This window comes from Stegostoma tigrinum, chromosome 7 (assembly GCF_030684315.1).
Source record: "Stegostoma tigrinum isolate sSteTig4 chromosome 7, sSteTig4.hap1, whole genome shotgun sequence".
In the NCBI taxonomy this organism is placed as follows: Eukaryota; Metazoa; Chordata; class Chondrichthyes; order Orectolobiformes; family Stegostomatidae; genus Stegostoma; species Stegostoma tigrinum.
The window spans coordinates 1,724,269-1,736,947 of NC_081360.1; the positions used below are offsets into that span (position 1 = coordinate 1,724,269).

General features: G+C 45.2%; 1 protein-coding gene across 16 annotated transcripts in view; it reads right to left on the reverse strand.

The window, feature by feature from the left end:
• Positions 1–2,480: 2,480 nt before the first annotated feature.
• LOC125454422 (probable G-protein coupled receptor 139) overlaps positions 2,481–12,679 on the reverse strand; it is a 129,845-nt gene continuing 119,646 nt past the window's right edge. For 12 of the 16 annotated variants that reach the window (XM_059646987.1, XM_059646988.1, XM_059646985.1 and 9 more), the window contains one exon: positions 2,481–3,602. In XM_059646987.1, the coding sequence (XP_059502970.1) occupies positions 2,695–3,602 (908 nt within the window). In that variant the 3' untranslated portion in view covers positions 2,481–2,694. The other 4 variants (XR_009445897.1, XR_007247990.2, XR_009445898.1 and 1 more) reach the window with 4 other exon arrangements.

A 12,679-nucleotide genomic window follows, 5' to 3' on the forward strand; every position in this document is an offset into this window, starting at 1 on the left:
ACAGTGTGGAGCTGGATGAACAAAGCAGGCCAGGCAGCATCAGAGGAGCAGGAAAGTTGGCCTTTCAGGTCTGGACACTTCATCAGAAACTGGGGAGGGGTAGGGTGCTGTGAAATAAATAGAAAGGCTGGGAGGCAGTGAGAGAAGTTAGATAGTGGAGCAGATAGGTGGAGAGAAGACAGACAGGGCATGGAGGCTGGAATGGAGGGAGGGACAGGGAAGGAGACAGGGAGTGGCAGGGACAGGGTCAGTTTGGGATGCACAGGAAGGGTTCGAGGGGCAAGGAGGAGTGGGTAGGTGGTAGCTGCGAGGGAAGATGGACAGATCATGGAGGCGGGCATGAAGCTAATAGAGGTGGGACAGGGACGGACAGGGGGGTAGTGAGGGACAGAGACATGGAGCAAGTGGCAGGGACAGAGAGCGAGGGACAGGGAGGGAGCGAGAACAGGGACAGGGAGGAAGGGACAGGGAGGGGGGCAGTTTGGTTTGGACAGGGAGCATGCGAGGGGCAGGGAGAAGGATAGGGAGTGAGGGGCAGGGAGGGGCCAGGGAGGGAGCGAGGGGCAGAGAGAGGGAAAGGGACAGGGAGCAAAGGACAGTGAGGGAGTGAGGGACCGAGGAACAGGGAGGGAGCGAAGGATGGGGAGGGAGCAAGGGATGGGGAGGAGTGACAGGAAGAGAGTGAGGAACAGGGAAGGAGGGAGTGAAGGAGCGAGGGAGCAAGAGCGGGGAGTGAGCGATGGATGAACGGGGAGGGTGGGGGGAGGGAGGGATGGGGATTGAGGGAGCGAGGGATGGGGTGTGAGGGACATGCAGTGAGCAAGGGCTGCTGTAGGGATGGAACGAGAGACAGGGAGGGAGGGATCAAGTGATGGGGAGGGATCGGAGGGATGGAGCAAGGGAAAGAGTGAGAGATGGGGAGGGAGTGAGAGATAGCGAGGGAGTGAGGGACGGGGAGGGGGAGAGGGAACGAAGGATGGTGTGGGAGCTAGGGAGGGAGTGGGGTGCGTACTGGAAGCAAGAGATGAAGCGAGGGATGGGGAGGGAATGACAGATGGAGATACCAGAGCAAGGGACGGCATCAAAGGACAGAGGGAAAGGAGCGAGAGACAGGGAGCGAGCTAGAGACCAGAGCAAGGGATGGTGAGGGAGCGAGGGGTGGGGATGGGGACGGAGCACGGGATAGGGACGGAGCAAGAGACAGTGAGGGAGTGAGGGACAGGGAGGGACCATGGGATATGGAAGGAGGGGGACAGGGAGGGAGAGGGAGGGAGGGAGGGACAGGGATGGTACAGAACGGGGCGAGGGACACAGAGGGGGACAGGGAGAGTCAGGGAGGTAGACAGGGTTGGACAGACAGGGAAGGAGCAGGGATGGGGAGGAGGCGATGGACATCAAGGGAGCAATGGGGAGGGAGTGAGGGGCCAGGACAGAGCGAGGGACAATAAGGGAGCGAGGGATGGCAATGCAGTGAGGGAGGGCAAGGGGGTGAGGGATGGAAAGGGAGTGAGGGATGGAAAGGGAGTGAGGGATGGCGAGGGAGTGAGGATGGCGAGGGAGCGGGGGACAGCAAGGGAGTGACGGAGGGCAAGGGTGGGAGGGATAGCAAGGGAGCAAGGGGCAGGGAATGAGGGGCATGGAAGGAGCAATGAGGAGGGAGCGATGGAAGGAGTGACAGGGAGAGAGGCAGCGAGCAACTGGGAGGGAAAGAGAGAGCGACAGGGGCAGGGGCAGGGGCAGGGGCTAGTGTACAGGGGGACAGGGCCTAAGGAGCCAGATACAGGGCTCGGAGGGAGGAGGATGGGAGAAGAGAGAGCCAGAGGGTTACAGAGATAAATGAGGGGCTTGAAGGGAGAGAGGACGGCAAGGAGGAGGGGGCAGAGAGAGAAAGTGGGTCAGAGATAGAGAGGCAGACACAAGGAAACAAAAGCAGAGTGAGAGGCGAGAGCGACGGGGGAGGAGAGAGATACAAAGGGTGCAGAGGTGGATGGGCAGAGAGATCGAGAGGGGGAGGGTGACAGAGAGAGGGAAAGACCTTGACAGGGGATTAGGGAGAGGTGGAGTCAGAGGGAAAAGTACAGAATTGGAGATGGGGTTTCCATAGGCAGAGGGTGAGAGAAGGGGGTGCGGACATTCAAAGAGGAGGGAGAGAGAGACAGGATGCAGGGAGTGAGGGAGAAGTGGTTTAGAGAGGGTGGGTGGAAAGAGAAAAGGAAGGAAATGGAGAGAGGCATGGGAAGGACAGAGAAATGTCGGTCAGAGAGAGGGAGAGCGAGCGAGGAGGGACAGGAGAGAGAGAAAGAGAGAGAGATATACCAGGGGTGAACACAAGGACAGAGTGACTTAAACCCAACTCCAGGGCTCAGTCCTGAAATCCTCCCATTCCCTTGGGGCCGAGTCCGTCTCTCTCCAGCTCAGCTTCTTCAACACAAAGACAAACAACAATATAGTTTGCTGTGCTGCTTGGCACTTTTTAATGAACATTAATTACATATTGAAGTTACGGATGCAGTCAGTGGAATGGTGCCTTTTCTCTTTGGCCTGTGAGTTGAGAGAAACATTGACATGTTTCCCTGTAACCCCCTGTGGGATAAGGTTTGATAAGCCAGCACTACCCTCAGTCTGTTACCATAGCGACAGGCTGCTTTATTGCTGAAACATTGAACTGAAATGAGAAAATCCTGGATGGATTGATTAATGAGTGAATTTGATTGATTGATGAATTTGGGTAATGGGATATTTCAGCACATTCTTCAGCTGCTGCCTGAACTTAGTTTGGGTCACGGCATAAATCACGGTGTTTGCACAGCAACTGAGGAGCTGCAGCATAAAACCCAATTCCTGCACAAAGGCATCTAGATACATTGAGTCATACCCCAAATTAGACATCCGGACCCATATAGAATACACCATTAACATTGCCCATGATAGGATGAAATTGGCCGAGATCACAAACAGTAAAATGATGGATTTTTTTCGATTTCTCATTTCTGTGTCACACTGAACGTCCCCATTGGTGTGAGCCCGGAGTCTCCTGCGGGCTCTGCTGGTCACTAAAATGTATCTGACGGTGAAAACATTGAGCAGCAGAATCAGGAGAAATGGGAGAGTCGGGGTCAGCATGTGGTGGAGGAACTCGATTGTGATCCAGAAACGAGAGAAAAAAACACCGAGAGTTGCATAACAAAACCAGGGACTGTTCACCAGGAAATAGCGAGCTGTGAGCATAAAATACCAGAAAATGTTCTTTAAACAGCTCAGCACAGTCACTGTTCCCAGAAGCACAGCCGCCGTTTTCTCACTACAATATTTACTTTTCAGCTTCTGGCAACAAATGGCCACAAATTGATCAAAGGTGAAAGTGACGGTGAACCAGACAGAACAGTCGGTGGCTGCATAAAGCAGGACGGCGTGGATATTACACACGGGGATGGAGAACAGGAAATAAAATTGTTCGTTATAAACAATGGGAATGTGTCTCAATATCAGGTCGAGGATAATGACCAGTAGATCCGCCAGTGCCATGGCCCCCAGGTAACGTCTAACACATGGAGACAATCCACAATCTTTGTAAAGCAGGACGTAGATCGTCACTACATTAACTGTAAGGAAGGAAAATCAATGAAGTATACATTAGCCTGGAAGCAAATGTACCAGTTTATTTGAGGACAGAGTGAGATTTTTAAACGCATCACTGCACTCAGAGATTTACTGAAATAATTGGAGCTGAAGTCATAAATAGTAAGGTCTGAATTACTAATAAAATGTAATGTAAAACACAAGAAACTCTTCCAGCTCAAACACACAGACGCACATCTATAAGAAACAGATGGTTTCCAGAACATTCCCAAACACTCGATCATTTGAGAGCAGACGCAGGTCACTTCTTTACAGTTCCTAATAAGGAACGTGAAGGTGTTGCCGTCCTGAAAAATTCTCTGCCAGTCCCTTGAAGACAAATGGAGGTTGAAAATTTCTGTCTTTTAGTCTAAATTGTGTTTGATCTTCTGTCGTGAAGAAATGTAAATACAGGCAAAACATATTCACCCCTTAAACTGCCTGTGGGGACTTCAAAACAGTGTCTGCTCCTCCCTGGAATGGGCTCTGTTGCCTCGGGACCTAATCTTTTGTTCAATTAACAGATGTCCAACCGTTCACAAATAATATCAGATACAGAATGCTCAGGCGAATGTCGGTTACAAAATGTTCTGGGGAATGCCAGTTACAGAATGTTCCGTGGAGTTTTCAATGCCCCCTCGCATTCCCCAGACAACATGTCCATCCAGGGCCTCCTGCCGTGCCACAATGATGCCACCCGAAGATTGCAGGAACAGCAACTCATATTCCGCTTGGGAAACCTGCAGCCCAATGGTATTAATGTGGATTTCACAAGCTTCAAAATCTCCCCTCCCCCCACTGCATCCCAAAACCAGCCCAGCTCGTCCCTGCCTCCTTAATCTGTTCTTCCTCCCACCTATCCCCTCCTCCCAGCTCAAACCGCACCTCCATCTCCTACCTACTAACCTCATCCCACCCCTTTGACCTGTCCGTCCACCCTGGACTGACCTATCTCCTCCCTATCTCCCCACGTCCGCGCACTCGCCTTGTGCGGCGGGTAGGAGGAGGGGGTTAGATTGCTGACCAGCCTGTGGTGAGGAGATGCTGGAATATAACTTGTTGCCTTGCAAGATTTAATGGTTTTAGGAAGAAAGTGAGAAATAGAGATCTGTAATGCAGTCTTTTGGGGCCGGAAATTATGTTCTTTCATTGTCTCTGGTCTTCAGTAATAAAATCTATTTGAGATCTTTCATAGCACACAATGTGTCCTCAAGAACTCTTTCCCTAACAGTGCAGTCTACAGATAATAGCCATTAAGCTGGAAATGTAGCCAAACAATTAAAGATGTTAATAATTTACCTCAATGGCACAGCAGATGGAATCAATATCCTACGGTTGTGGCGAATACCTTGCATTTGTTGAACAATAAAAAAAGTTCCCTGTGTAAGTTATCTATTGGTCAATGTCCCCAGCTCTGGAACAGAAGTTCTTGAAACAAGTCCTGCCTTTTGCAGCGGTGTGTCACAACATGTCAGACCAGGTTAATGAGCAAACATATAGGAGAATAATGTTGCAGATTCAGGGGCTATTGCAGTGTAGTAGTAGTCTCCCTACCTCTGGGACCAAAGGACAAGATTCAAATCCCACAGAGTGTTTCATAATATGCCTGAAAAAGTTAATTAAAATTATTTTAGAGCTGTGGCTTGATCGAGGCGTAAGAGGTATCAGTTTTGAATTTCAGAATTTAAGCCAAACAATTTAAGCCATTTAACACAAAAACACTACCATTCGTGTTGATTGGAGTAAAAGTTGCACCTTATAGATACTTGTAACATTATAAAGTGCATGGATAGAGTGAATAGTTAAGGTCATTTTCCCAGGATATGGGGGTCCAAAATTAGAAGGCATGAGTTTAAGGTGAGAGAGGAATATTTTTTTAAAGGACCTTAGAGGCAACCTCTTCATGCACAGGATAATGTGTGCATGGAACAAAGTTCCAAATGAAGTAGTGGAAGCTGGCAAAAACAAGTTTTAAAAGGCATTGGGATGGGTATATGAACAGAAAGGATTTAGAGGGATGTGGGCCAAATGCTGGCAAATGAAACTAGAGTAATTTAGGATATCTGATTGGCATGAAAAAGTTGGAATGAAAGATTCGTTCCCATGCTGTAAACTTAATGATTCATTCATCCAATTGATCTCGAGATCTTCGTAATCTTAGATAACCGAGATCCTTCCCCACTATACAACTAATCTTGGTGTCATCCGCAAACTTGTTGATTGTGCCTTCTATAATTCACACGTAAATCATTTTTGTAAATGACAAACAAATTTAGATCTAGCAAAGATCTCTGTGGATCACCACTGGTCACAAGCTTCCAGTCTGAGAAACAACCCTCAACATCTACCCTGTCTCCTGCCATTAAGCAGAAATATACAGAACACACACGCAGGCATATAGGGACACAGACACAGTTGTGTCTTTGAGACAGAGATAGATAAGCTTTGATTAATAAGGGGATGAAGGATTACGATCAGAAGGCAGTAGAATTGTGCTGAGAAACATGCCAGGTATGATCGAGCAGCAGAGCAGACTGGTCCAATTTCTTATGCCGTATGGTCTTAAGGTATCAGAAATATTTTCCCACAAGAGCAGTGGAGGCTAAATTGATAAATTTTTCACTGAACAAATTCAATGCGAATGTGGGATAGGTTTGAGGGGCTGAATAGTCAAATTTGCTCCTATTTGTTGTGCTGTTTAAAGAGGAGGTGACATGCTGTGAGATTAACACACTTTAAGGGGTGTCCCAATTAAGCTTGAGATAAGGAGATTTCTTTCTCTTTAATATTGTGCTGTCTGTAGTGTTCTCATCCCTAGGGAACAGGGAAGACCCGGTTATTGAAGATATTCAAAGATGAACTCAACTGACCTTTGATGGACAGGAGAGTCAATATTTATAGGGAATAAACAGGGAAGGGGTGTTCAGCCACAAACAGACCAGCCATGATCTTTCTAAATTGAGCAGCAGGTTCAAGGGTCCAAATGGCCAATTGCAGTTTGCGTCTGATGTGCTGTTCTCTCACTCTGTCCCTCCAGGCTGTTACAGAAATAAAGTAAAACCCTATCCACGCACACCCTTCCTCATGAAACAGTTCTCCTTAGGTCGCTTTAAAATTTTTCCCTTCCAACCTTAAAACTATGCCCCTCTAGTGTTGGACACCCTCACCCCGTGGAAAAGACCTTGACTCTTTATGCTGAATTACCATGATTTTATAAACCTCTATAACGTCAATCCTCAGTGACAATTGTCTATTTTATTGTGTAGTGATTGCAGCATTTTTTGCACACAGCACCCACAGCCAAAAATGGCATTAATCATTAAGATTATCTGAAAAGGTGGCGTTGTTAAAGGGGAAAATGTTAACCAGACTGATAGGAAACTCCCCTCTTCCTCAATATGTGTTTGGTGTAAACTGAGCACCAAATTGAAAGGGCAGACTAGATTAATTGCTGCATCTGAAAGTCAGCATTTTTGACCGTGCAACATTCTACTCAACTGTCAGTCTATATTCTATGTTTGTTTTTAAACATTCAATGATCAGAATCATTGACAGCACAACCTCTACCTGATGATCTGACAACAAATGGCCCTAACAGTGTACTGCTGAGCTCTGCAAAAAACCTTGATAAACAGCTCCACGCCACAGGAGGAGACAATGCAACCGTTCTAAGCTGCCACACAGGAACAGGGAGTCCTGGTTCGCTAAAAGGAAATACAGAATAGAAATAACTAATTATTTTCAAGTTGGAAAGCTGGATTTAGTGGAACACCTCAGGGATCTGTGAGGTCATCAACAGTTTACAAACTGTTTTAACAATTTGGATGAAGGGCTGATTGGTTGGAGCTCAATTTGTAAGTACACCAGGTTAGTATTCCAATAGGATGTCAAGTGGAGGCAGAACATTGAAAATGGGGTACAGACTAGGGGATACTATTGAGAAAACCTTTGGGAAAGAAAATAAACCAGTACAATGTGGGTTATGGGAATTTTTTGTTTTGTGGAAAGGATAAAACAACAGTTCATTATATGATGCGAGAGAAAATGCAGAGCTCGGTGCTCAGGGAGATTTGTGTGTCCTGGTACATGAATCACATAAAGCTAGTCTGAAGCCGCAGCAAGTGATTTGGAAAGGAAATGTAATGATATTATTTCTTGCAAAGAGTGTCAGGTATGATCTTAAGGGTGTTTTACTGAATCTGTACGGGGCATTGCTGAGACCACATCTGAGGCACTGTGTGTAGTTATGATGTTCTAAAAGGAAAAAAAAAACACAACTGCCTTCAAAAGTTTTCAAAAGTTTTCTTTACTCAGTCCTGGGATGAAGGCATTATGTGATGGAGGATTAATATTTTAGGCCTGAGAATGAGAGATGTTATGATTGACCATATAAGAACTTGAGGAGTGTGTAGCTGGTGAATATCTGATGGATATTTCCTCTTGTGTCGGAGAATAAATCTGAGGAAGCAATTTAAAAATAAAAGATTGGTTCTGAGGAAGGGTCACTGGGCCTGAAACATTAACTCTAATTTTACTTAATACATGTTGTTAGATCTGCTGAACGTTTGCAGAAATTTCTGCATTTCTTTAATAATAAGATGCATTCATTTCAACAGAGATATTGTGAGGTCATGAAACTTTTTTTTAAGTTATGCAGGCACATATGAACATATCTTTGAATCAAGTGGGGCAATTTGTTGCTCAGGAAGTGGCTTTGAGTATGACAGCAGCAATGATGCACCTACATGGAGCAGGGAACGTGATAGAAACATACAGTTTAGACAGTGTTCAAGGAGATCTGACATGGTCCAGTTTGGGGTTTGGATAATATAATTGTGTGATTCAACTCAGAGGGGGGAGGGAATATAACCTGCCTGAAAAGCAATGGCCTATTACTCCCTCTCTTTTTCCTTATTCCTCATTACAGCAATGTTGCGAGCTGAACACCAATCAGTCATCTTTACCACTTATGGAGGATTTCTGATGAGGATTCATTGGAATCTCACATTGCATTAAGCAAAGGGAATTCAGCCAAATTTAGCTGTTCCAGGAAGTAATCCCATTGCCAGCAACTCGTGTGAGCAGAATAATGTCAGAATCAGAATAACATTTGGGAAGGTAAAGCAGGGCAAGATGTAGACACTTAATAGTAGGGTCCTGGGGAGTTTTTCTGAACAAAGAACATGCTTCTTGAAAGTGGAGTCACAGGGAGACAGGATAGTGAGGAACACGTTTGGCATGCTTGCCTTAATTATGCAGAGAGTGAGTATGGTAGTTGGGATGGTACATTGCATCTGGAAAAGATGCTGGTGAGGCCACTTAAAGAATACTGCATACAATTTGGGGGTTGGCTCTGCTAAAGGAAGGCTGTTGTTAAACTTGAGAGGGTGCAGAAAATACTTACAAGGATGTTCCGGGATTGGAGCGCTCGAGCTACACAGAGAGGCTGAATAAGAAAGGCTATTTCCCATGGAGTGACGGAAGCTGTGGGGTGACATTTTAGACTTGAGGGGTATGGATAGTCTGAACAGCCAAGGACTATTTCCCAGGATAGGAGATTCCAAAAGTAAACGGCACAGGTTGAAGGTGAGAGGGGAATGATTTAGAAAGGATCTTAGGGGCACACTTTTCATGCAGAGTCTGATGAGTGGATGGAAAGTGCTGTCAGAAGAAGTGGTGAAAGTGGGTACAATTACACATTTTAAAAGTATCTGGATGGGTACATGAATAGGAAGAAATTGCAAGGGATATGGGCCAAATGCTGGAAAATGGGACCAGATCAGAATAGAATATGTTCTCAGTGTGGACAAGTTGAACTAAATGGTTTGTTTGTGCTATACGACCTTTTCTTTCTGTAAGAGGGATGAGGAGAAATTCTAAAAGAGTTTTTTGAGTGGAAATTTTCATCCCCAGAAGTCTGTGGTTTCTGTTTCCATTTAATCAAAGCTGAGTTATTGAAGTATGTGAAAGAGATGTGTGTCACAGATAACAGGATCCCCGACAGGATAGTGGGTCTGAGGCCACAACCAGATCAGCCATGGTCTTGGATAACAAGGTGTAGAGCTGGATGAACACAGCAGGCTAAGTAGCATATAAGGAGCAGGAAGGTGGGCGTTTTGGGTGAAGAATTTAGCTTGAAACACCAGCCTTTCTGCTCCTCTGATGTTGTTTGGCCTGCTGTGTTCATCCAGCTCTACACCTTGTTATCTCAGATTATACAGCATCTGCAGTTCCTACTGTCTCTCAGCATGAGAGTATTGCCTGGTGGAGGCTCAAAGTGTGTAATGACCCATTTGTGCTCCTCAGTCCTGTGTCTATAAGTTCATTTCGGACCCTTAAAACTTCTAGAGAAGAGCAGTTGGAGGTTTCTGACTCCTATAACCTGGTGCACAGAAACACAGGAGACTTTTCAGCCCCTCAGGAATGTCGCAAATGGTTTGAGATAATTTAGAAAATGTCATTGGAAAAACTAGGTACAAAAGAGAAACCGCATCTCTGTTTACAGAGAATCACCTCTCTGCAACTTGTGCTTCATTTGTTGGTCATGCTGCAGACCCAGATTAAACGTGAGTACAGCTGCCGTACCTCACTTGGAGATGGCTCACAAAATCCCCTGGTCTCTCTTAATGCAACATTCAACAGCAGACCTCCAGGGAAATAACAACCATTAACTTTCCAACAACAGAGTATAAGAAGATTAGAAACAGGAGCAGGTCATTCCCATTCCCCCCACACACCCCACCACCCCACAGCCTCCAAAGCCTGCTTTACCCATCAATAAGATCATGCATGAGCTGTTCTAGATCGCAATTCATCTTTAATGTCCAATTCTTCATGGCCCTTAACTCTCTGACAGGTTTAAATCCATCTATTTTAAAATACTTTCAGTGATATAACTCACTAATTCTGGAATACAGAATTCCTGACATTCACCAACCTCTGTTTGAAGAAAACATTGCCTGCTCCAACACCATGAGCTATTAATCTGTACAAAAGAGGTGAGCACAGGTGTTTAGATAGGAGGGATGACTGTTATAAAAAGACAATATTTAACTGAGTGTGGTACGAAGGAGCCTGAGCAAAACTGAACTAAATAGGAATCAGTTGCAAACTCCTCATTAGTTTAAGTCACTCACAGCACAAAGAAAGAGTTTGTGCTGGTTGGACGTAAATCCTGTCAGTTCTGGGACACCTGTTCAGGAGATCCTCAGAGTAGCTTCCTCAGCACAGACATCTTCCAGTGCTTCATCAATGTCTTTCCCCATAATAAGAAGATAAATGGGGATGGTCGCTGAAGATTACACAATGTTCAGAAAAATCTGCCACCCCTCAGGTACTGAAGCAGTCTGTATCCATGTGCAGCAAGACCTGGGCAACATCCAAGCTTGTGTTCTAAAAGTCTTTCTAACATTCATGTAACAGTACTTCCAGATACTGCACATTTCCACAGAACAAAGAGGAGCTCATTCAGTAACACGACTCTCTTCACGGGAATATGAGGAAGCCGTTCAGCCCATCAAAGCTATTGGATAATAAAAGGAACAGGCCATTCACTCCCTCCTGCCTATTACACAGGAAGACAAGGAGTCTAGTCTGCACATTGAGCTGTTCAACAAGTACCAGGGAAACACAATCAGCTCCTTGAGCCTCTTCCCAGGGACCAGGAATAGGCCATTCAGGCCCTCAAGCCACATAAACAGAAATAGAAGGGTGTCATTGATGCTCCAACATGACAAACCAATGAAGCAAAGGATGCACATCAGACTGCTCCATGTTGTTCCTCCTGGCTTCATTGCTAATGGTACACACATGTTACTTTCACATGGTTTGCTGCTAGTGAGGAGGGATAGTGTATGGTTTGTGCCAAGTCTCATGGAGGCATCTTCTGTCTCCCAGACAGACTGGTGTCCTCACTGGTGGTCAGAAGTTGGTGGGAGTGGCTAACTCTTTCAGACACAAGGCATTATGGTCGCTGACAGATTTGTGACCAACATGACATACAGTGCAGAGTCACACACCAACTGCAACATAATATGGTGAGCGTTCAGTTAGAGCTTGGTGCTCTACTGAGGTCAATAAACTATCAGGAAACATGTTTCATGGCAAAAAGAAACAAACAATTTGCCACACTATCAATGTCTTTTTGGACATGGTAAGTAATGTTCCATAATGCTGAATTTCAAATACAATCACCTCTTATTCTTTCACAGCACAACAGATTAAATACTCATTTCCTTCACACTCTCCGCAAGACACCATCATCTCAGGGATCAGGTTGGTGAAACTCCTTTGCATTGTCTCTGTGGCAAGGAGATCATTCCTTATTCTGGAAGGAATATCTGCACACAGTGCTGAAAATACTGCCTCAACGATACTCTACAACTGCAGTGTTTTTACTATCATACTTGAATAATTTTACAATGAAGGACAACAAACCATCTACTGTCCTGATTACTTGTTCCCCTGTATGTATTCTTTTGGTGACTCACAAACAATGCCATCCAGGTCATTTTCGACAATCGCACTTCCCAACCTCTCACCTTCTAATAAATACAAATGAGAAGGTTGGTATTTGTTGCCCATGTCCAAACAATTTCTTTGCCTTGTCAATGGTTGTTTTCCAAGCACTGATAATTGTGATACACCTCAAGTAATGACCTTAGTCCAGAGCAGGACACTACTCTCTGTATTCTCCCCAACTTTAATCCATGGAGTATTCCCCCCCGCCTTACCCATGGGGTCTATTTTTTTTCGATCACCTCTGTGCAAAGATATCTTCTGAAAAATCAAATGAACCATTCCCATTGGTTCTCATTTGTTGATGTCACAACCAACACCTTCCACAAACCCCAGCAGGTTTATCAAAAATAATTTGTCTTGCTTGAAGCTAGGTTGACCCTGTGAAATCATCATTCTCCAACAATCTAATAATCAAATTATTTTCAAAAAATGTCAAATACCTTGCTCACGTCTGACATCAAGTTATCTCCTATTTAAATCTGTTTGTTTCCACTAAGGATTCTGTGTAATCCAAGATGGCGGACGGAATAAAATTCTGGCT